General features: G+C 47.9%; 1 protein-coding gene across 4 annotated transcripts; it reads right to left on the bottom strand.

Annotated features, from left to right (window-relative positions):
* Window positions 1-391: 391 nt before the first annotated feature.
* Window positions 392-22,766, bottom strand: PHF24 (PHD finger protein 24). Of its 4 annotated transcripts, XR_009215844.1 has the most exons (10): window positions 22,693-22,766; window positions 12,231-12,337; window positions 9,009-9,390; window positions 8,157-8,342; window positions 4,623-4,701; window positions 4,107-4,312; window positions 3,599-3,759; window positions 3,215-3,310; window positions 2,395-2,907; window positions 392-2,031 (listed from the first exon to the last, which is right to left on the bottom strand). XR_009215844.1 is itself a non-coding variant. In XM_058523418.1 (9 exons), the coding sequence occupies exons 3-9, from the start codon at window positions 9,384-9,386 to the stop codon at window positions 2,811-2,813; spliced, it is 1,203 nt and encodes a 400-aa protein (XP_058379401.1). In that variant the 5' UTR covers window positions 9,387-9,390; window positions 12,231-12,337; window positions 22,693-22,766; the 3' UTR covers window positions 392-2,810. The 4 variants fall into 4 exon arrangements, 3 of the variants coding, with proteins under 3 accessions (XP_058379401.1, XP_058379402.1, XP_058379403.1); XM_058523418.1 differs by having other exon boundaries at window positions 392-2,907; XM_058523419.1 differs by lacking the exon at window positions 12,231-12,337 and having other exon boundaries at window positions 392-2,907.
* Between the last annotated feature and the right edge of the window lie 1,628 nt (window positions 22,767-24,394).

The raw sequence follows: 24,394 nt of genomic DNA, 5'->3' as shown, positions 1-24,394 counted from the left end.
ATGGCAAGTGGTCTTCAGAGAGCATGTATGTAACCCCAGTCTCCCTTGGCTGGGGGGTGGGGTGGGTGGTGCTTGGAAAAAGCACTCATCTCAATTTTGGGCAGCCAAGAGGAAAAGACTTAAACATTTTCTCATATCCTTATTAGAGTCAGACACTAATTTTTGTACTTGGCAGAACTGCAGACAGTCACAGTGATGGAAGGAAAGGGAACAGGCTTCACTAAGTTTATAAATGTTTGAACATCTCCACACATACTGCAGAGGGGCTCCGGGAATTAGGATACTGCAAAGGGAGAGCCTGGACAGGGGACTGGGGAGGGGCTTCTCCAACTTTCAAACGGCTGAGCAATGGAACCTCTCCTTTGGTAAAAAGCCAGAAGCCTACAGAGAAGAGGCTGGTTGCTTCTCCATGCTTTTCTGCTTCCTAGGACTCTGGTAGGCTGGGAACTCTATCCTTTGCTGGGAGTAGTGTCCCCTGGGCCCTCTGCAGCACACCCCAACCAAGGAAGCTTGCTGTCCTAGAATAGGGAGAGGCGTAATCTCAAGTGGGCCTGATCCTATTGTGGAAGAACTCTGGGGCCTGCTTTGCCAGGCCCTGGGATACAGACAGCCTCATCTCGCCCACAGTCTTTCACCAGTCACTCACAGAAATCTGGAAGCTGCAGCTCCAGAGAGGAACGCATCACCTTGATTTGTGAGGGATCAGGGAACAAGGTGGACCTCCAGTCCCTGTGACTGATGACAAAGCAGGAGAAAAAAAGCTGTTCGGCTCTCAAAGCCTACAGCGTGTCACTACTCAAAATGCTCACTTTGTGAGATCAAGCAGCCCAAGGCGATTGGCATAGAAGGTGATTTTCCAGGAGAGTAAGTGAGAGCCCTTGTGCTAATGTGCTTTAATCTTCTCAGTGCAAAATCCCAGGCCCGGCTGCCTCAGACGCAGTCCTTGGGCCCGGGTCATGTGCTTTCTCTTTTTCCTTTTTTTTTGGCTGGACTGAATAATGGCCCCTCCTACTGATCAGTCTTGGGACTATGGCTAAGGAGTATTTACAAAAAGCTGTGGGTTGTTCAGGTCCATACACATGAACCTAGATTCATCTTCTATCTGCTTCACTTCAGTTCTAGACAATCCAACTCCAGAAGCTTCTCACCCTGCTTCTAGGTCAGGCAGTTTCTGCAAGAGACCATATAGTGCTCTCACCATGCCCCTGGTTGCAGCTCCCCCCTTTTCTCTGAGCATCTCAACCCTGAGCACTATGCTGTAAGCATCCAATTTAGTACAAGAGCCTTGAGTAATGGGGATATGTTAGCTTATGCATGACTGAGCTAACTCCCACAAATAACTCTTGGTAGTCAGATCTGGCTAAATCTAAGTCATTAGGTTGGAAACAGAAACCTGAACCCCAGGGCCAGGGCTGACCCCCAACAGGCACTGACTTGAAAACCTGATGAGAACTTAGGAAGGACAGCTGGGGCTTGGAGGTCAGGCTTGGTGGCCTTGTGGCAGCCTCTGCCTGTCCCCTAAGTCCTTCCATGCCAGGCCCAGGCCCTAGGCTGGTGGGGAAGGACATGTAGTGAGCAGCAGGGAGACGCAGCAACTCAGGCCATATCTCAGTGATGGGAGAAGGGAAAGCCTCTGCCTCCTGTGAGGTTTTGCTGCAACTTGCTCTGCTCAAGAAAGCTGAGGTGCCAATCCTCTTCTTAGCTCCAGCCCCTTATCCTCATTGTCAGGGTGGGTCAAAGGAATCCCTGCTCAGAGCTTCTGTGGAGCTGCTCTTTCTTGGGCTGTGGAAGAGGCTGGCTCTGTTCTCCACACAACGGGACACTTTTCTAGGTCTGCAGCTGAGCTGGAAGGGTGGAAAAGCATGAGCCTTCTCCTCTGCTCTTCCATCCGGACCTTGTCCTCACTGGAGCTCAGGCTTTGGGTCTCTCTGGTAGCTGACTTGGGTGAAGCATCTAACACAAAGGGTTGTGCCTCCTGCCATCATACTTGTTCCATTCAGGTCCCCTGGGCTCTGGGCCATGAGCTCCCATCTGAAAAACAGGGGCCAGGGTGGCTCACCTTGGTTTTTGACCGTTCTGCTAAAGACATCAGGACTTAAACAACTTGGCTGAGAGATTCCTAGAATGCTGGGTCCCTGGGAGAGGCTGCCTCTCCCTTTTCTGATTAGGACTCCACAGACTAGTTGCCTTCTCTGTCACCAGGAACTGCAATTTAAATAAGTAATTGGCTGAAGTGCAGTGGTGGTTTTCAACTATTTTCCCACCCAAACACAGCTGAGGGACACAGCACACACCCACCAGAACAGCGGCTCACCACAGTAGGGGTTTTCAATAGAGGAGAACATGTGAGTCTGATATGCCCCCTTATTAAGAATCACTCGGCCAGAGACTTACCTATTAGAAATCAGAACTGGCCAGTAGGAGGAGTAAGTAGAGACCCCTCATCTATACCAGAGGCTTCACAAAGGAACTCTGGTCCTTTTTCAACCAAAAAGAACCAGGTTGCTGAAGGTATGGACAGCTAGGCATGTGTATGTGTGCAGTGGCAGGTCCAGTCTATGATGTGAGGGCAGGGGGTGGTCCAGGAGTGGATGCTGCCACAGCTCCCAGGGCTTCTCCCTGGGCAATGCATTTACTGCCTCTGTTGTGAGTGGAATGGTGATTTCAGTGCCATAAAGCTTAGTGACAAACTGAGATGCGGGCAATGCCCCATCCCCTGAAGTTTCAGTACCAGAGGGTGGTCAGGGAAAGGGAGAAAGGAAAGGAGAGAGAGAACGCCACTGTCCCCCAACTGAGCTTCTTGCTCCATGCTATCCTGGGGGTTTCAGATGAATGGCTGTGCTGTTGGGGCGAGCAGCCAAGATGTAGATGACATTCTCCTGCAGGAAGGTAGGCCAGTCCACAAATCTGGAGTGGAAGCAAAGAACAGGTTTGTGAGGCTTGTTGCAGAGCTGAGGCTCATGAGGCGTGATCCCCGTGGCAGCATGGCTTGAGCTGGGCAAAACTCAGGGAAGCTCTGGCTTGTCCCTGACATGGTTATGTCTGACTGTGCTTCCAAACTGAGAGACCAACTGGCTGGCCTATGGACCTGGAGTCAAACGTGCATTCTTGGAGCCTGGTTTCTGCGGTGGGCACTTGCTGTTTTGGGGTGGCAGTGGGTAATGCTGTTGAGGGGTTGAGGATGTGGACAGCCAGATGAGGAGGTCCCACTCACCTGGACTCATGCTCTGTGGGCAGCAGGGCCTTGTCCTGGCTCTTGCTGCTGCTCCTGGCTGGGCTGCTGTCTGCTATGCGACCCACATGGCTCATGCTGTTGGGCACAAGGGTATGTGGTTAGGAGTGGGACAGTGAAAGGCCTGGCCCCTCCCAAACTCTGGTGAACCCATGGCTCCGGATGTGCAAATGTCCAAGCTTTCTGACATGGAGCAAGAGTTTGGAGCAGAGGCTGCCCTGTGCCTTGGCCACTGGAGTCACACAGGATGATCCTCTCCTGGCTGTTGGCAGGAGAACCAGGGAGGTACCTTTCACACCAAGGGCTATTTGGCATGGAAAAAGGAGGAGGGCATATGAGTGGCGCAGGGATTGGTAGGGAGCAGACCTGACACTGCAGGAAGGAGCCCCTGCGAGGCGTTTGCAGAACCAAGAGTGCTGGGCGCGGCGGCACTCTGCCTCACTGATAGTGCCCCTGCTGCCGCATGCCAGGAAGGTGGCTCGGGCTCGCTCTCGCTCCTTGACTGTCAGAAGCCTTAATAGAGAATTCTGGAGAAGAAGAGACAAGCTAAGATCTTGGAGGTGAAAATATTTTGTAAACTGTCAAGCCATAGAGAATCTGACCTCCATTACCACCTCTGCAACCTCCCTTTGGAGCTGCCCAGAGCCTTTCTGGTAGCACCAACAGTTGCAGTGGGGTCCAGTGCAAATCAATCTTTCCTGGGCAGTCTCCCCAGCCTCCGCACTGGATCACCTGTCACTGGACAGAACCTGAGCCCTTTCCTGGTTCTGGTCCATGCTCAGACAGTACCCAGTGCTCCGCCAACCTGCCCGGCATGCTTCCCAGGTCTCTGTCACCCAGGAGCCCATGGACATTCACCCCAGCTGGCCCTCACCTGGGGACGCAATTGCTGCAGAAGTAGGAGGGACTCATGGGACAAGAAGTCAGGCCACTCTATGTGTCCTCGATGTTCAGGGTCCAGAGCTGCAAACTGGCGGGCTGCCTGCTTCTCTTGCTCCTCACTTAGAGCCCTGTCACTGTCCCCCTGCTTTGCTGCTTGGTGGCGATAGCGCAGGAAGTCCTCCAGAGTCAGGGAGCAATCTGTGGGGAGGCACCCCATGCTAGCCATGCCCACCCCTTCCTCAGCCTCAGGGGTACCTCCACTCACCTCTGGGGTACCCTTCAGAGCCCCTACAACCTCAGCTCTTGGTGAGTCTTTGTCTCTCATAGCTAGGTTAACTCAGGCGATGGCTGAGGGTGGGTGCCCCTGCTGGCCAACAGGTTGGGAACGGGGACCCATTTACCCCCTACACTCCAAATTCCAGAATACTCCTTTCATGGTTCATCTTAGAAAGTATGAAGGAGAACTCTTCCCAGCCCCTCTGCATCCAGCAGCACCATCCAGCCTTACCAGGGATGACTTTACACTGCTGAAAGGTCTCTGTGAGGCTGTACATTTCCTCCTCAGTTAGCAGCAAGTTGAGGTTGTCCTGAAAACAAGGAAGAGCTGAGTCAGTGGCCATACAGGCCAGTAGGAAAGAAAGGCCAAGAATCAAGAGGGATGGAAATTGTATTTCAACTGAAAGGCAATTCTGGGATCATCTAATCCAGACTCTCATTCACAATCAAGGGGACTGAGGCCCCAGAAAGGTGAAAGGATTTGCTCTGAGTTGCCCAACTCTGGGGCAGAATTTTCCCCAGAATCCAGGTATCCTGACTCCTGCTCTGAATCCTTTTTACTAAAGTAGTGGTTTATAAATTATTATCTGAGATACCCTAGGGATTCCTTGCAAATGCCTCAGGAAGCTGCTGCAAGGGAGAAGGGGGCTAGTAAGCAGGCAGGGTTGTGAATCCCCAGCTCTATCAGCCAGAGCAGCTCCATCTTTATCCATTTTACATATTTGGCTTCTGTGTTAGACTGTGCTCAAAGAGTATTTTAGTTAAAAAAAAAACGTTTAATTCTAACTCTGCTCCTAGTGGGTTGTATCACTTTAAATAAATCCAGAATGGTTCTGAAAGAGATGCCATCATGACAAAATTCCTAAAACCAAGTGAGTTTTTTGTGGTGCCATAAAAGTTTTAATTCCAAAAGAGCACTGTTATGTTATTTTGTTAACATTAATTTACAATCTTTAAACTATCAAAGATTCTTTCTAGTAGATTATTTTTTTCCCTTAAAATTATACCAGCAAAAAACAAGAGCAGACATTTCATGAATATTCATTTGTGGATTTCATAAAGAACTCAAACCATTCTTTCAATAAACACTTATTAAGCACCTAGCATATGCTGGGCACAACAGTGCGTAACACTGTGAGATGTTCAGCGAGGCTGCAGCATAAAGAGTATGTGTGTTGGGGGAGGGTAGGGAGGAATGATAAGACAAGGGAGGGAGGTAGGCAGAAGCCTGACTGTGAAGGCCTCAAATGCCCTTTATTGACCCCCTCAAATTGGGCCTTTATTCTGAGAGCAAAGGGGAGTCATCAAAGGGTTTTTAAGTGTAGAGTGCTATAGTCAGATCTTTGCTGTGTGGAGAAGGTATTAGAGGGGCAAAGTCTAGAGGCATGGAGAGCAGTTAGGTGGCTGTTGCATAGTACTAGTAAGAAAAGATAAGTGGCTAAGCTAAGACATGAGAATGGAGATGAGGGGAGAGAGCTGAGAGATATTAGGAGATAGAATCAATAGGACCTATTGACTTACTAGGTGTGAGGGATGAGGGAGAGAAATTGGCCTTGGTAACTAGTGGGGTGGGGGTGGTATTACTATTCACAGAGAGAAGAAATGGAGGGAGAGCAGATTTTAGGAGAAAGATGAGTTCATTCTGGGGCATGCTGAGTGTGCAGTACCTGTGAGACATCAAGATGGAGGTAAGTCCAAGAGACAAAGGAAATTTAGGTCTGGACACAGATTTGAGAGTCATTAGTGTTTATATGGTGGCTGTTGCCACTGGAGTGGATGAAGTTACCCAGAGAGAGAGTGTACAGTGAAAAAAGAAGAGTGTTAACAACAGAACCCTGAGAAACACCAGCATTTAGGACTGGGACAAGAAACTAAGAACACTTAGAAAGAATGGTCAGAGAAGAAGGTAGAAAGAGAATCAGTAGAATGTTCTGGAAGCTAAGAAAAGAGAGCTGCACAATGTAGGAGGTAATAACAGTGGCTATACAAGTATGATGGGATTTTATTGATTTTCTATTTTCTCTAGTTTCCATATTTTGTGTATTGTCCCCTAAAAAAAGAGGGGACAATAAGGAAGTGCTAAATATGTCTGAGAGGTCAAATAAGAAGATGCCTGAGAAAAGGTCACAGGACTTGACAATTAGGTCACTGGTGACCTGAGGAAGAGCCGGTTCAGCAAAATGATGGATACAGATGTCAAATTACAGGTGGTTGAGGAGCCACAAGGAGATGATGAAGTCCTTTCAAGAAGCCTGGCTGTGAAGGGAAGGAAAGAAAGGGGAGGAGCTTGGAAGAAGCCTTTGTAAAACATTAGGTAGAGAGTGCTGGTAATGATGTAGGACTGTGACAGAAAGCCAAGAAGGGAGTTGTGTATTCCTGGGGGTTAGGAAGGAGACACCTTCAACCCAGTCCCACATCAGCAGAACACTGCAAAGCAGAGTTGCTGCAAATCAAAAGGCTGGCATTTGGGGGGGTGGTGACTAGAGAAGATGGTCTGTAGAGCAGGGTCTGCTGTGGCATACTCCAGCTGGGGAAATGGTGTTTAAGTGGCTGGAAATAGCTGTTCCATACTTCATCTCATGGACAAGCCACAGATAAAGTGTTAGTTGTTAGAAAGTGGCATATCTTTGCTTTCTCGGCAGTAGGGAGAAAAGGGGATCAGCAGATGCTCTTTACTCTGAAATCAGTGAATAATGAAGATATCTGCAGGACGACAGATCAATAAAGCAAGACTTGGACTCTATTCAGGTGCACTGAGAAATGGACATGAATCTGGCTTTCTGTTTCATTAAAAGTTGGAAGGTGGGCTGGCCCGGTGGCTTAGCGGTTAAGTGCGCATGCTCCGCTACTGGCGGCCCGGGTTCGGATCCCGGGGGAGCACTGACGCACCGCATGTCTGGCCATGCTGAGGCTACGTCCCACATACAGCAACTAGAAGGATGTGCAACTATGACATACAACTATCTACTGGGGCTTTGGGGGGGGAAAAAAAAAGGAGGAGGAGGATTGGCAATAGATGTTAGCTCAGAGCCAGTCTTCCTCAGCAAAAAGAGGAGGATTAGCATGGATGTTAGCTCAGGGCTGATCTTTCTCAAAAAAAAAAAAAAAAAAAAGTTGGAAGTCATTTATATATAATTTGCAAAGTTCTGAATCAATAAACCTTTGTTATTTAATTCACATGATCACATCAGAGATGAACAACACATGTGCCTAAGAGTCAGGTGGTAGCCCAGTAAGGATCTCAGGACTAAGTTTTCCTCTGATAGAATCTATCCCTGTTGGAAGCAAGCTAGTTAGGATTTCAGGTTGGTTTTTCAGATGAGTACCATGAATGACAACTACAGACTAATTATTAGAGAAAGCATTGCTCCAAGAATTACTTTTGAATAATTAGGCCTCATCGTATGCCTTCAGTCCTCTAGCTCAATGGTTCTCAACTGGGGATGATTTTGCTTCTCCAGGACACATTTGGCTATGTCTGGAGACATTTTTGGTTGTCACAACTGGGGAAGGGTGCTACTGGCATCTAGTAGGGTAGAGACCAGGGATACTGCTAAACATCCTACAATGCAAACAGCCCCCACAACAAAGAATTACTGTGCCCCAAATGTCAACAGTACTGAGGTATAGAAAGCCTGTCCTAGCTCTAGGACCCCTGTATCTACTACTGGATACAGGTCACTGCCCAGCAACCCAGTTGGCCTCCAGGAAAGGTGCCAAGTCCCCCATGCTGCAGTAGCCCGCTATCCCTGCAGTCCACGCTCACACAGTAGTGGCAGCTCCAGCCTGTTTCCGTGTGGGCCATCTCGGTCATCTCTGCTGCACTGTCTTCTTGGATGTAGCCCATGCGGCGCAGGCAGCCATCATGGAAAACCCTGGTGCAGACCCTGCATGGGAAGAGGCTCTCGGCTGTCCAGACCTCACAGACATCACACATCTCATCGTTGACAACCTAGGGAAAGATGGCAGGAAGGAATAGGGATGTGTAAGCACGGGCAGCAAGATCCTTTGGCCACTGAGCACAGAGCTACCCTCATGGGCCTGAATCTCCCTGGAGCAGCCTGGAGGAATAGCTCCAACCGAAGCCAGTGTTAAGGCAACAAAGCTTTCTCTCTGGAGGACAAGAACCAGCAGGCTCTTCCAGCTGCCCAGGCCTCTGTGACCATGTTTTTGAACAGGGATGCTACTAGCATTTTTGGAAAGAATAATCTGTTGTGCGAGATTGTCTCAGACTCTGCAGGACATTTAGCATCCCTGGTTTTCTTGGCACCAAATACCAGTAGCAACTCCTGGTTATTGTGACCTTCACTAACTTCATGCCCCCTCAAATTTCCAGATGCCTCCTACAGGGGTAGTACTATTCCCGTGTGGGAGGGTTGGCAGAAGACCTGCCATGGTGTCATTCCATATCACCCACTGCCTCAAGTCTTTGACTAAGACTAACCCAGGAGGTAACTAATATTTTTACTCTTGTGGAAGAAATTCAAAGATTGTTCTAGACTCAGTTCCATCGTTCTGGTTTTGAGCCTCACTTCAACAATACCCAGGACTCCCTGTCCCACTCCCTGATCATCAGAAGGTCTAAGACTTGAGGATTCTGCCCTAACTGGACACTCACAGGCTCTCTGGGCTCCAAGCAGATATCTGGAGGCTTGTCATCATCCAGCTTCCGGGTGGGGCGGATGAAGGCAGGGGGTGTGAAATGGTTGGTCCTGTCAAACTCCTCGGGCTCCACTCCACGCCCATCTCGGAGCCTCTCCCAGGCTGCACGGTTGACACTGCTCTCTTCTTGGAGCATTGGGGTGCTTGCCTCTGCTTCTTTCTCCTCCTGTAACTCCTGGACAGAGCCCTCTACAGTGCCACGGCGGGACCCTGGGAGATCACCTATGCGTCGGATGGAAGGCCTGTCCCGCAGCCCATCCTTGAAGGCAGACACAGCCAGGCTCACCTTCTGCACCTGCTCCACTGTCTGCCGCTTGGACATCAACACCCCCATGGCTCTGTGGACAAAAAGCAGAGAGGCCCAGACTCAGCCAGTGACTGAGCAAATCAGGCCAATCAGTTTCAACCATTCACCTAAGTGGCAAGTGCTATTAAATATTAAATAGTTTCTCCTTCTTCTGGGACTCAGTAGCATGGTAGAGAGAGCACTTGTTAAGGAGTCAGAAGACCTTGATTCTCCTTCCGACTGGCCCTGTGACTTTGGTTTTCCCATCTATGAAATGAGGGCTATCTGCCCAGTATACTTCACAGGGCTGTCATGAGTATAACAGTAGAAAATAGGCTTAACAGTGCCTAGTAAACTGGAAAGCACTCTACACATGTGAAATGGTATCTCTGTCTTCCTTCCTGTTCTAAAGTTAATTAGTCCAGGGGTCCCAGGCCTCTGCGACTTTGAGAGAGCTGGAGATTTCAGCACCCAAGTCTCTCCTCTGCCCCACAAGATGACCCAAGGCTTAAAGCAAGACTGCAACAACACATTTCAGACTTCTGATTGAAGGAAAGCTCCGCCAGTAAGTGCTGTGCACAATCCATCCAGGGATAATCCACATCAAATACCTACTTTTTTTTTTTGCAGGGAAGGATTCGCCCTGAGCTAATATCTTTTGCCAATCTTCCTCTCTTTTTTTGTTTTTCTTCTCCCCAAAGCCCCAGTGCATGGTTGTATATCATAGTTGTAAGTCCTTCCAGTTCTTCTATGTGAGCTGCTGCCACAGCATGGCAACTGACAGATGGATGGTGTGGTTTCACGACCAGGAAGAGAACCTGGGCTGCGGACGTGGTGAGAGAGTTGAACCTTATCTGCTAGACCATCAGGGCTGGCTCGCAAATACCTACTTTTTGAGTCAGAGGGAAGGAACTGCTATTTTTAGAGGACTCCTGAATTAGGCAGTCAGGAAACTCCACCACTCCAACCACGTGGTCAAGGTCACCAACACTCCTTTGCCCCCTCTAATTAGTAGCTATGCCTCTTCTTGGGTCTGTCTGTCACAGACCACTGGCCCATTAAAAGCTCTAAGGTGCTTCTCACACTTCTAAGGCTTCACTAATGTCACTTCCACATTTTCTGCTTTGATTTTCTGAACCGTTCAAGAAAGGTCCATATCCTTTACAGGTTAAAAAGTAACATTATCCCTGCTCTTCCTCTGCAGTACCAAGGCACAGCACTGGAAAGTGAGGGCATGACACGGCACATTGCAAAGCTGGTCTGCCATTTCCTAGCTGAAGGGTCTTAGTGGAGTTTGGCTGAGGAATGCTGGTTCTAAGTGAAGTGGAGCAGAGAGTCCATTTTAGCTTTGCTCTCACTCCATCATAATCAAGGCTTATTGAACAGCACTCTGTGCAAGGCACTGACTACTCATCGTAGGAAACAGAAGCCAGGAGAACGGAGTCTCACCACTCCAGCTACTTAATGTTGGAACTCAAAGAAGAGTAGGACGAGGTGCCAGAGGTGCCTAAAGGGAGGTGAGACCACGCTACTGGGAGTCAAAGTGGACCTTGAAGGACGGGAAGGAAGTCATCCTTAGTTTGTTTGGGGGAAAAGGTGACAGAGGGTAGGAGTAGAGGTTAGGGCCAATTAGAAGGCTACTGTAGTATTCCAGGCAAGAGGTAGAGGGTTTAAACTGAAATGATGGCAGCAGGAATGATACTGAGTCTATTTGATATCACGGAAATAGAATTAGAGATATTTAGGAATAAATTGATAACTGACTGGATCAAGGGTAAAGGGAGAGAGGTCATGTGACATTTCAGTCAATGATGGACCACATATATGAGGGTGGTCCCCCAATGATTAGTACCATATAGCCTAGGTGTGTAGTAGGCTATACCACCTAGGTTTGTGTAAGTACACTCTATGATGTTCACACAATGACAAAATTGCCTAACAACGCATTTCTCAGAACGTATCTCAGTTGTTAAGTGACGCATGACTATTTATTTCTCAGCTTTATTGAGATATAACTGACATATAACGTGGTATAAGTTTAAGGTGTACAATGTGAAGATTTGATACACATATATATTATGAAATGCTTACACAGTAAGGTTACTTAGCACATCCCTCACTTCACATAATTACCATTTTTTTGTTGTTATGGTGAGAACATTAAAGCCCTATTCTCATAGTAACTTCCAAGTCTACGGTACAGTATTGTTAACTATGGTCACCATGCTGTACCTTAGATCCCCAGAACTTATTCATCTTATAACTGAACGTTTGTCCCCTTGGACCAACATCTCCCCACTTTGCCTACCCCTCAGCCCCTGGCACCCATCATTCTAACTCTGTTTCTATGAGTTAGATGTTTTTAGTTTCCACATATAAGTGAAATCATACAGTGTTTCATTCAGTCTTTCTCTGTCTGACTTATTGAGAGGGCAGTTCTAAATTGACTAACTAGAAGAACGGTAGTGCCATTTACAGGAATTGGGAAATAAGAAAGAGGGACAATGAAATTGGGTTTTGTACATGTTGAATTAAAGATGTCTCTGGGACATTCAAGTGTTACGTTATCCCCTGCTTACAACTCTTCAATGGCTTTCTACAGCTTTCAGCATAAAGTCCTCCAAATCAGTCTGTTTACCACAGCCTGTGAGGCCCTGCTGGCCTGGCCTCCCTTCCTTACTCTGTGTCCCAACCACACTCGCATTCTTTCAGTCTTTGTCTGCCATGCTCACTCTATTTTGGGGACCTTTGAACATTCCTTCCCATGGGATTAGTGCCTATTCATCTGTCAGAGCTCAGCTCAAGGACCGGTTCCTCAGCGAAGTCACTGCTGACTCCCCAGTCCAAGTTGGAGTGCTCACAGCACGATGCTCTCTGCTCCAGAGCACTTACCTTTGTCATTACATATTCGATAGGATGATTATCTGATCAATGTCAGTTTCCTCCATTAGATTGTTTTTACCCTGGACAGTGTCTATCTGCACTGCCTAGCAATGTGTCTGGAAGAGAACAGACACGTAATAAATATTTCCCAATTAACTAATTGTGGAGAAGTCTTTTTGATTTTTCAATAAAGCCTTAATACACATAATATCTGATGATAGCCACATCTTCTTTCCAGAAACAGCTCTTGTATGCACTACAGTGCTGCAAATTCCTACACTGCCTGGGCGCTTGCCCTGCTATCAATTGCTACCAAAGAAACTCAATCCACGTTTTTGAATTTAAAAACTGACTGATAAGAGAGGAAAGATCCCCTCTCCCCACTTTTAAAATTAAAGTATACGACTAAGGAATATTGTCTTTTAAAGAGCAATGGCAAAGGAGATTTATTGAGGAAAGGTTTATTGATCAAATTCAGGAAATCGCTTAAGCTGTTCACACCCCAGTGGATAATTAATAATAAATTGTGATTAAAAAGTCCTTTTTTATCCATGATTGCAAACAAATACTGGACAACAGGGGAATGGTTAAATTATAGTACAATGGAAGACCAAACAATATGAAAAATACTAAGGTAGAAGTCTATTTATTGATGTGGAAAGATGTTCAAAATATATGAACATTTTGATGCAAAAAGCAAGTCACAAAAATGCTCATGTTATGATCTAATTTTTGTAAGAAAGAATGCATATATATATTTTCCATCTTTTTGTTGATCTGTATTTTCTAATTTTTTACATTGCACATTAATTATATAATAAAAATATGCTAGGGTTGGCAACCTGGTGACTTGTTTTAGTTCTGGATCTGCTGTGACCCAGAACATGTTGCTTTACTGCTTTAGGCTTCAGGCTTCAGTTGTCTATCTGTTAATGAGTGTGCCTGGAGTATGTAGTCTTAAGCATTTAGAATGCTCCTGTTCTTTTTCATGTTCTTTTAAAAGTCCATGTGACCTAAGGAAGGTATGCAGCCTGGGTCGGGGTGGGGCTGGGGTGGAGAGGACAGAGTGTGTATGTTTGAGCTTTTGCTGAGGCTGTGGACCCAGGGGGCTCTTGAAGATGCTGAGCCTATAGTCCCCAGACAGTGCCCACATGCCTCAAGAGCACCAGCTGTGCTCTATGGTTAGGTGGGAAAACAAGTCCACAGCTTAGTGAGAGGAACGGCACAGCAAGAGGGAAAATGCAAAACCAACACACAACCCTTCACTGCGGACCTTCCTCACGATCAATTACTATTTCCAAGGCCACAGTGTTTTCCTCAGAAACCTTCCGTGGTAAGTTTTTCAGATTTCTTGACTGTGACCCATAAGAAACAGAGTTTATGACGTGACCCTGTCACACAGTAATAAACACGTGTTCATAGATCTATAACTGAACCCAATGTTTTGGGAAACAATCCTACATTTACTACATGTGATGCTCCCTGATATTTCCTATCCTCTCTCTCCTGTTTCATTAGAACAATCCTGACAGTGACTCCCTAAAATGATTTCAGGACTTCCTTGTGGGTCTGGACCTGCAATTTGAAAAACACAGCCTTAGGATCATTTTACATTTTTGATTAGAGAACTACATCTTGTCTTTTGATTTAAAGATGGTTACCTCTAAAAGACAAGGACAGCATTGCAGGGTATAAGGTAAGCTTTCCCCTTGACTGGAGTGATGCAAGAATGGAATTCTCAAGCTTCTCTTAGAGTCTGTGTGGTTGGAAGGTCTAGCAGAGATGGACAGCTACTAATATACCTTTGACTGAAGAAAACCCTCCTCTACACGAGAGGCTGATCGTCTTTGACCTGTGGGCACATGTAAAAATATATTTATTAGAGCATTTCTTTACAGTGATAAAAAGGAGGAAATAACCTCCATAGGAGAATTATTGAATAACTTGTGATATATTCCTACTATAAAAATAAAAAGAGAAAAAAACTGTTTTAGTCCAATAGGAACACAAAGATCAGAGCGATCAGGTGGTTCCTGGGGCGGGTGGGGGAGTATGAATCAGAACTCCAGGGAGAGGAGAGAAACAGTGGACTGAAAAAGCATATCAATTATACCATATATTTATATCTGTAAAGCAAATATTAAAAGCCATCACCTTTTTCTTGTAACATGGACTATAAAACAGCACAGCTTGACAGTACCCTCGCAGTTCCTATGGATATACAGAAGGTGCTAACTCTCCAAATAGTTGGGGTACCCCCTTCCAGAAATCGTATTAGAAGTTTTAGGGAGCAATCACAAGACATCTACATTTATCAGCAAGAAGGCATGGGTTGGAAAAAAAAGTTGAGAAACACTTATTTGGAGACCTGGAATAACCATACAAAATTCACTTGTTCAAGAATGATTCATTGGAGGAAAACCAAAGGCATGCATTTGGTTCTTATGGGCTTTTTCAGATAATGTAATAAGAGTTCTGAACACAGGCCAGCCAACTAGGAGGGTTACTCTGTAAGTGAACTGACTCATTAATAGTGTATCAGCAAACCAAGCACAGGCATCTCCCAACACACTGTAGTCCTGCCACAACCATCAGCTTCTGAAGGATAACCAGAATCACTACTAAGCTATCTCAGTTGTCAGTCATGTCATTGCAGTGGTTTTGGGAGTTCATCCTTAAAGGAAGTTCCGTGAAGACTGAAGATGACATCCACCAGCAAAACAAACAAACATAAACAAATAAAAAACCACTTTCCAGTCCTGACCACTGGATCTTGGAGTACTGCTATTCCTTTTACCTGAGACGGTTAATTTTCTAGGCCACTTTATGCCCATAAGGGCAGAAAATGCAGAGAAGAACCATTAAAAAGAAACTATCAAAATCCAAAGAAGACCCCAAGTCATTTTGAATCAACATGACTTTGATGTTGAGATAAACTGTGAGGACACAACAGAATTAGGCTTCAAGAGTGAGGCTAAAACCCTTAATGCTTAATGGAGAGGATCAAATCTGGATATAAAGGACACCATGATTAAAAGCAAGTGTCCTGAAATATCCAGGATGTGCACCTGGGGCGTTAGAGAAATTAACAAAATCAGCTATAATTTCTAGAGAAACAAGTGGTAGTGATTAGTGATGGGTAAAAACAAGTGCCTAGAGAGAAAAACCTGGCCTCTCCTCTGCTGGGAGAAGTCCTAGGAAGAAGAGTGAGTTAAAAGGAAATGAAGATGCAAAGATCCCACAAATTATGCCTAATGACTACTTCTTTGGCTAGTGGGTGGAACTGGGGTTTTCTGCTGGCCTAACAAGGATGAAGGAGGGATAAAAAGACATTGTCCCAAGAATGATGTGACTGTCAGAGACTTTGTGGCATCTAGGGAAGACGGAAAAAACCTCAGAGGGCAGGAGCAGGTGGCGGTGAATAAGAGAGGAACAAGCAGCTAGAATAGGACCGTCCGACTATATGATCTGGAGGAAATGAAAACAGATGACAACCAGAATCTTCCTTCGGGTAAGAGAAGCCTGTCTAGATGTGTTTGTCAGGCAGTAAGACATATGTGGGCAGCTTGGCATGTGTGTGTGCAAGACACCCATTCTCTGCAGAGTACATGCTTACAATGCAGTGGGATTATTTATAAGGGCAAAACAGTGGAAGTAAGAGGAGGGGTTGCTCCACAGCAGGAGCTGGTGAAGAAAGAAGGAAGGGGAAGGCAGCTAGGGAACCTCTTCCCAAGCTCTCTATAAGGATTCATAGCTGCGATGAGCATGGGGAGCACCCCTCCTAACAGGCAGGAGTCTCCTCATTCGGCATGCTAAATGTGAAGTATATTTACTTGCTTTCATCTGACTCTTGACGTGGGAATGGCAGCTGTGTCGAAAATGCTCCAAAGCAACTAAAGTGACTGCTTGGAGGTTATGAGGGCTTCCCTAGGCAGGAACAAGGCAAAGAAAACCTGAGTTGGGGGACAGAGGAAAACAACCAGAGACTGGGATGAGCAGGTGGAAAAATGAATCCCAGTATTTCACTGAGATCAAGAGGGAGAAAAACCTAGATGGTTCCCATTGCCTTCCACAGAGCATGTGTTCTATAGATCTTTGTTGAATGACTGTTGCAGAGATGACTGGGAAACATAAAAAGTTTATTTGAGTTCATGCTGTCAGTACCCTTTTTGTTCCTCAAAGTTAGCCTGAGAGACTGATCAGACCAAATGTTCAGAACTCATTTCTAGAAACTACACAGTCACCAGCTCATCTCATCACGTCTACTCTGCTTCCCTGGAGGTGGACCCTGACTGGTAATTCAGGGCTAGCAAGGATGAGAACAGGTAACCATAGAGCAGTTATGGGTGATTCCTTCGACCACAGGGGAGAGCTACAGAATTTTGGAATTTAGCCTGTTTCCACAACCACAATGATAAGAAAAGAGAGACTAATATTACCAAAGTCAACAGTCCCTGCATTTATGACAAGTCCTGTGGCACTGTGGCCTGGCCCACAGGAGGGCGACTGCCATAAGGGCATGTGTAGGAAGCTTGAAAATGTATCCCCTCCCTCCTGGATTTAGGCTGGAGAAATTCAGCACAAGCAGCATCTGCACCTAAAGGTAAGAAATTTCAAGGTGGTTGACAATTGGCTTCAGGAAGCACGTGTCTGAAAGACTGTCTGAGAGCCTCAGAGAAAGCCACATGCTTAACAAAGGTGACCAGCCACAAGGGTATGGAAAACCAGGAGAACCAGCATCTAAAAAATGCAGAATGCTCAGCACAGACCCTAAGCTCACTGTGCACATCAACATCAATCTCAAGACTTTAAACAAAAATCATCAAAAGGAGTCTCCTTACCCTCTGCTGATCCTTGAGGAAATTCAAGCCCGAAATGGTCCAGCTGTTCTCCAGTGACTGGGTGTTCCTTTAGGAACCCAGTTCCTCACCACAGTGCTCTTGGAGGCTGTTTCTGGTTAGTTCTGTTGCCCGGCAGTAGCCTACAGGCTACTCTTAGTTTTTAATGTCTACAGACCCTGAAGGGGGTTTACCTGGCACCTCCCTATCTTTCTCCATTCTCCGCTGTTTATCCAGCACAGCAGCATTGGCTTCTGTCAGCCCAGGAAGGCGTAGTCACCCCAAATGTACAGGGCTCTTTTAGGGTTTCTAAGGAGCAGAAGGGCTAAAGACTGAGTAAAACTGTCTTCCTGGACTTAGCTGGAGAACAAGGCGTGACGAAGGTGCTGCTGTTTTATATTTACTGGAAGCTCACAAAGCTCTAATATACATGAAGACAAAACTATGGCATGATCTGTAGCCTCAGAGGCCCTGTGATGAGTCTTCATGAAAAGCTACAGTGCTGACTTCCCACAGAAGCAGAGCGACAGTTAAGGAACATCACACCGTCAGTGACTGGCTGGTGTGACTGCACTGAGCAAGCAGAGCTTTTCAGCAAGATGGACAGGCACCGCCTGTTCTCTGCTCTGGGCTCCTGAAGCAGATTCAGCCCCATTTAATGCATTTATTACATCATAATTATTGTGACTTCCTTGTTTGTTGATTCTACAAACGTTTTCTGAGTGTGGCCTACTATGTATCAGGTACAAATCAGATGCTTAATAACTGTGGGTAGAAGGAACAAATGGAACCTCACTCAGCCTGTGAGAATGCAGTGTGAGTATGTGTATGTGTAGGGGGCATAAGTGTAGAATTTAAAAAAAAAAAGGTGTTGCTTGAGCTAAATTTTGAAATATGAGTAGGAGTTACCCCAGTGGATAAGGAAAAAAAAAAAAAGGCATTCTAGAGAGAGGCAAAAGCACAAGCCAAGGCATGGAGCTTTCTGGGGACTCCGTCATGGCTTAGATGGTATGAAGCCAGCTGGGTGCAGGGTAGAAACAGGCAGGGAATCCTGCCTTCACATAAGAATCAGCCCAAAGAACCGTTTTTGAGATGGTATGCTAAAAATACTTGTTTAGAAGGGAATATGTATTTGGATTTCAGGGAGGCAAAAAAAGGCCCAGAGAATTGGATTTCTGAGGCCAGGTAGCAGGATAGCCCTGATAAGTCCCCGGGCTGACCAGTGAGTACATTCCTTGGTCTTTGGACCAAGAGGAAATTCCTCTCCTTAGCCTAAGAGCTGGTAGGTGGTGACTGTAGTGCGACCCTGTGGACAGCAGAGCAGAACCCTGCTCAGTCTTTTTGTGCCATCCTCTCACCTTCTGCTATAGCCGATGATGGTCTGCTGCTATTCATAAGGTTTTCATGGCCAATTTTTTTGGAAGTGGGTGGCCAGGTCCTTCTTCCTAGTCTGTCTTAGTCTGGAAGCTCTGCTGAAACCTGTACACCACAGGTGACCCTGCTGGTATTTGAAATCCCGGTAGCATAGCTTTCAGCATCACAATAACACGCAGTCACCAAAGTATGACAACCAGACGGGTGGTGTGGTTCCTTGATAGGAAACTAATCCAGGCCACAGAGATGACAGCACCAAGCCAGCCTATACATTGTTGTTTTAGTGAGAAGACTCCAGTACGATGAAACATTTTGCAAAAGCAAATAAAGATCATGTATGTAAAAGGGCTTTGTAAACCGTCACAGGATATCCAACTATAGGGTAGTGTCATTATCATCATAGGAAGCCAAGAGTGTGGCCAGTTCACTCAAAGCACATGGGCAAAAGCAATTTTGGCAGGCAATGGCAGGAGGGCTAAGAATGTGGCTGCCAGAGGCAGCACCAGACAGCAGTTGCGTTTCAGTGATGCCTGGGAAAAGGCATATTCTACATTGATTCCTGTGGATACTCTATAAAGCTATAACTTTCCCCTTTCTTTTCTTATTTTTTTTTTTTTTGTGAGGAGGACCAGCCCTGAGCTAACATCCAATGCCAATCCTCCTCTTTTTTGCTGAGGAAGACTGGCCCCGGGCTAACATCCGTGCCCATCTTCCTCCACTTTATATGGGACGCCGCCACAGCATGGCTTAACAAGTGGTGTGTCAGTGCGCGCCCGGGATCCGAACCGGCGAACCCCGGGCCGCCGCAGCAGAGCGCGCACACTTAACCGCTTGCGCCATGGGGCCGGCCCCTTTTCTTACTCTTTATAGCAAATGATTAGAGAAATGCAGACTGATTCTATGTGACTCCTCAAGGGCAAGGAACTCTCATATTTATCTAGCATAGTGCCTGGCAAGTAGGTAGCACTTAGTAAATGTATGCTGGTCCCTGAGGGGATTGCTGGAAGAGGAGGAGGACTGAGGGGGATGTTATAATGAAAAAATAATCATGTCTCCAGCTGGACACCGATGGTCTTGGTTTCTTGGTCCAAAGCTGGTAAGCAATTCCTGTCAGAACTTTGTCATTAAGATTGAGGGGTGGAGTGGATAATGATATCCCCATCAGAAATGAATAAATCACTTTGGGAAATGAAGATAGCAGAAACCAAGAGCACTGCTGGAGAAGAGCATGTGGGACTGGAAGATAATAGATTCTGTAGCTGAAGAGAAAGGAAACTATTTGCATAAATATGATCCACTTAGGAACAGGTGTACTGGAAAAAAATACAGAGAGTGTGGGAAACAGGCCAGGGAAGGTCCTATTTGTATTCAAGGAAAAGGAAGCACTGTCAAAAAGATGGCAAATGTAGGAGGAAGACAACCATAACAATGTGGTCAGAGAAGATGTGGAAGATTAAAGGCTGAAAAATCCAGACACATTTGTGTATACTCAAGTGAAATTGGGTGAGCCATTCTCCCCTTTTATTTCCCTTCAGAGAGAGCGTTTTTTTTGTTTGTTTGTTTGTTTTTTGTGAGGAAGATTAGCCCTGAGCTAACACCCGTTGCCAATCCTCTTTCTGCTGAGGAAGACTGGCCCTGGGCTAACATCTGTGCCCATCTTTCTGTACTTTATATGTGGGATGTCTGCCACAGCATGGCTTGATGAGCGGTGCGTATGTCCCTTCCCAGGATTGGAACCTGCGAACCCCGGGCCACAGAAGCAGAGCGCGCAAACTTAACCACTACACCACCCTGCCAGCCCCTGGAGAGAGTGTTTTTTTCAGAAGATTAAGGCCACCTGGTGACATCCTTCACACCCATTCTGGAATGATTCGACTTGCAGACTCATGTTGTGATTAGGGGAGAGTTAGACACTATTCTTAGGATTTTTGTAATCTTAATGCTGGACATTAAGGAGGTGATATCCAAGGTCTAATATTTGGGGAGCACCTGGAGCCACCTAGCAATTTTTCCAGGGTCATGAATGAGTGTGATACCAAGAGCCCTCAGTGAAAAGACCAGTTTAGGAATAAAACCCCAATGACAAAATCTCTGAATTGGAGCAAAGATCATATTTGCAGGCTTGCTCCTTCTGATTTTCCTTAAAAAAAAAAAAAAATATATATATATATCCTTCTTTATTTTAGTGTGTTAAGCTGATGAGAGGGGTTTGACCTGAAAGGGTCTGTAATGGGGAGGTGCTTAACCAATATAAACGTTTGTCAGAATTTACTCCATTGAGCTGTGCCTGAGGTGCCACACCCATGTTTCAGGCAGCCATCAAGTTAAAAAGAAAAGCCAGCAATTGGTAAACCAGGTTCTGTTTTCTCACAAGCCTGATCTCTCTTCTCACTCTGTAACCCTAGGAGCCCAAGGAACCCACTTCTACTAAAGGAGGAGGTCACTAGGTTTGGCTGTGTGGAAGAAGGGAGGCAGGGGAACAGGAAAACTCTCCCAGAATGACTCTGTGGTGAATTCCACTGCTTCACTCCCTCAGCACTCCATTTGTGGACAAGAAACCAGAGTCTATCCTTGGTCCCAAATTCACACCCATGGGATTCAGGTGGAATGAAGCGTTACCACAGCCAAGGGGACGAGATGAGGGTGCATCGCTATGTCAGTCGCAGACCCTTTGCACTCCCCAGACAACGCACTCCCAATAAGCCTTCCCTGGCTCTGCACCTTTCCCACTCTCCTCCTCGTCATTCAGAGGCACTGCTGGGCAGAAGTGTCCTAAGTGGTAACTGTGGAGCAATGTCTGCTGGTGCATGTAGTCAGATGGCTACAAAGACACTGTGGATCGTGCTTCCTAAAAGTGATCCTGTCTCTCCTTCCTTTCTCAAGGACTCTGCAGCAGGGAGGGTGGTCTCAGAACACTCCATCCTCTGAAGGGTTCCTTTAGTTCTCCAGAGCAAGTCCAGTCAAAGACCACACCCAGAGGCCTCCCCCAGACCCAATTAAGTCCAGAGCCACCCAGAGGCATGGTTAGCGGGGTTGCCAGTGAAGGAAGCCACGCTCCCAAATCTGGGGATTCAGTGGAAATCAGTTCCTGCAGCAGTCTCATCCCTAATTAAACTGTCCTCATCCACCTATTTAATCAGCACATTTACTGAGCGTATACTATTGCAAAGCCCTATGCTTGGTACCTCAGTGCAACTTATTAACAAATATACACTCTTGCTTCTGCCTCCCCTTGATACTTTTTCCCAAAAAAACTTGGAAAAACAGATTTAATGATCCCTGATTGTGACCTTGGGCAGGCTGTTAAACCTCCCTGAGTCTCAAGTGCGTGAGAGAATTTCGTGAGGCTGTTGTGAGGATTATATGAGATGTGAAACATCGCTGGTCCAGTCCTTGGCACGTGGGTGCTCAATAATCCTACTGTCCTTTCTTCCTTCCTTCAGAGGCCGTTCTTGACAGGACCTGCTCCAGTCAGTTGGCCACCTGCTCTTACGGCTTTCTTCCTGAAGGTCAGGCCCAGGGGCTCAAATCTCCTTTCTTTGCTTCAGAGGCCTCACTGGTCCTCCCCTTCCTCGTGTCCTGTGCTCCTACAGAAGTTCCCGCCTCCACTGAAATCCAGCTTGGAGCCAACTGGGCTCCCACGGAGCACAAAAATCCGAACGGGAGCAATGGACAGAGGCAGCGGCCCCACAGGGCCCCTGCCTCTCGACCGCGTTGGAGGGACACAAGTTGGGGCACACTGCGCCCTAAAAGAGATCAAGGCCAAAGGAAGTCCTCCGGGCATACGGGAAGTTTCCCTGGCCTGGATCCCACGGCAGGATCCCCTCCCAGGCAGCTCCAGGGCACAGTCTAAGGCCCTCTCCTACAGGGGTCCTCTGTGGGTGCGGTCCATGCCCCCACGCAGGCTCCTGAGGCTCCCCTACGTTCCCAAACGGGTTTCCACTGAGACAGCTCGAGACCCCCCTTCCCTCCCGCAGTTACACAGTGGGTCTCTCGGGGACGGTGCCCTCCACGCTGGGCCGCCCGCAAACGCAGAGAGCGCCCTGGGGGTCTCCATCCACACAGGGGTCTGCCACGGGGGCGGAGGCCCCACCGCCTCCGGGACTCCCCCAAGGGGGAGAGGCAGGACACTCGAGGTCCGTCCACTTACACAGGGACCACCGCGGAGGCTGCTCCCACACAACACACCTCAGAGCGCTGCCCGCAGGCCCGCCCCTCAGGGCGCCTGCCGGCTCCCCGCCGCTCCCGCCCCCGCTTACCGGGACCGTCAGGGTGCGGGACGCGGCTCCGGGGCTGGCGGACTCCACACCGCGGGCCGCGCACCGCGCAGGGCCGCTCGGGAGCCGGCGCGCTGGGGCCGAGCGCCGGGAGCGGTCCGCGCGGGCGGCAGGCTGAGGCGGCGCGCGCCCCGAGCACACCCACGCTCCCCGCCCCCGCCGCGCGGCTGCGGCGCATGCGCCCGCCCGGCGACCTCCGCGCGCCCCCGCGCCCCGCCCCTGCGCCTCGAGGCGCGGCCCGGGCCCCTCGGCTGGCGGCCGCGCGCGGGAGTGCGGCGCTGAGGGGCGCGGGCGCGGCGGCCGGCTCGGACGAGCTGGAGGTCCGCGTGCCCACGGGCGCCCCCGCACGCGCCCGGCTCCGTGGCGCCCGGACTGCTCCCGCCCGGCCCCCGCGGCAAGGTCAGTGCCCGCCCGGAGGAGGCGGCCGGGAGGGGCTCCGCGGGGCTGCGGCCCTCCCCGCCCCGCCGCACCTGCCTCGGAGGTGACAGGGACTCATCCGGAGCCTCGGCCGGGCTCCACCTCTCCGCCCAGGCCCACGACCCAGGCGTGGGGGCGCTCACCTTCGCGGTGCACCGCGGGGTGTCCGGGTGAGCCTTCCCGAGGGCCGGGCGCGCCCCTCTTCCTGTGCGCTGCTGTCTTGGGCTGTTGGCCCGTCACCTCCAGCAGCGAGGCAGCACTGGAATGTGCCCGCTGTGCCGCGGGCAACCCCTCGGACCGTCCGAATAGCCCGCTGGTCAGGAGCCCCGAGTGCTGAGGGCTGTAACGTGCGGTCCTCCAAACTGCGCGCTCTGAAGAGGGCAAGGAAAAGGCCAGGTCATTAAAGCACCTAGCAACTAATTACACAGAAGTAACTGAAGATATGCAAATGACATGCCAAGAACCCTTTACATTAATTGCGTTTACGTTTTTAACATACCTTCATTTCCTTGTGCATTCAATTTCTATACCTCAAATACAATTCACGTCTTCACTTTTGGAGCATCTAGTATTTGTTACACGCCGAGGTAGGTGCTGTAGAGGATGAAAGAACGAACTCATTTTGTCCTTAACATCATGGAACTTGCCAATAGGGAATATAAGGTCCATATAGTACTACATATTGCTATCACTTGTAAACAACGTGCCAGGTACTGTTCTAAACGCTTTAAATATATTAAGTCGTTAATTTTCACACCATCCCTTTGAGGGGCTGTACTGTGAGTTGCTACAGCTTGCCGGTGATGAAAATGAGGCACCGAGAGATGAAACAACTTGCCTAAGGTCGCATAGCTAATTTGTGGTGGAGATGAGATTGAAATCCAGGTATTCTGGCTTCAGACCCCAGGTTCCTAACCATTTTAGTGTACTGCTGCTGAGAAAGGAGAGGCTGCTAACCTTCTTTACAATTACATCATACCAGCAATTTCACAGATAGGGTTCTCTGAATTGTTTTCAGTGTTTTATTTCTAGGCTATTGGACTGGTTTATATGGGAGAGGAGGCTGTAATATCACCATAGAAATCTCTCTTGGTTAATTCCTTCCTTCGTGCAAAAAAATGTGTATTGTGCACCTACAGTATGCCAGGCATTGTGCTGAGAACTAGAAGGGGTGCAAATAAGGATAATACAGGGTACTTTCCCTCAAGGAGCTGTGATTTCACAGAGGAAACAGGCACTGACAGAGAACCATAATACAAAACAGAAA

The sequence above is a fragment of the Diceros bicornis genome, chromosome 28 (genome assembly GCF_020826845.1).
Source record: "Diceros bicornis minor isolate mBicDic1 chromosome 28, mDicBic1.mat.cur, whole genome shotgun sequence".
Lineage (NCBI taxonomy): Eukaryota > Metazoa > Chordata > Mammalia > Perissodactyla > Rhinocerotidae > Diceros > Diceros bicornis.
This window is presented reverse-complemented; position numbering and strand designations above follow the sequence as displayed.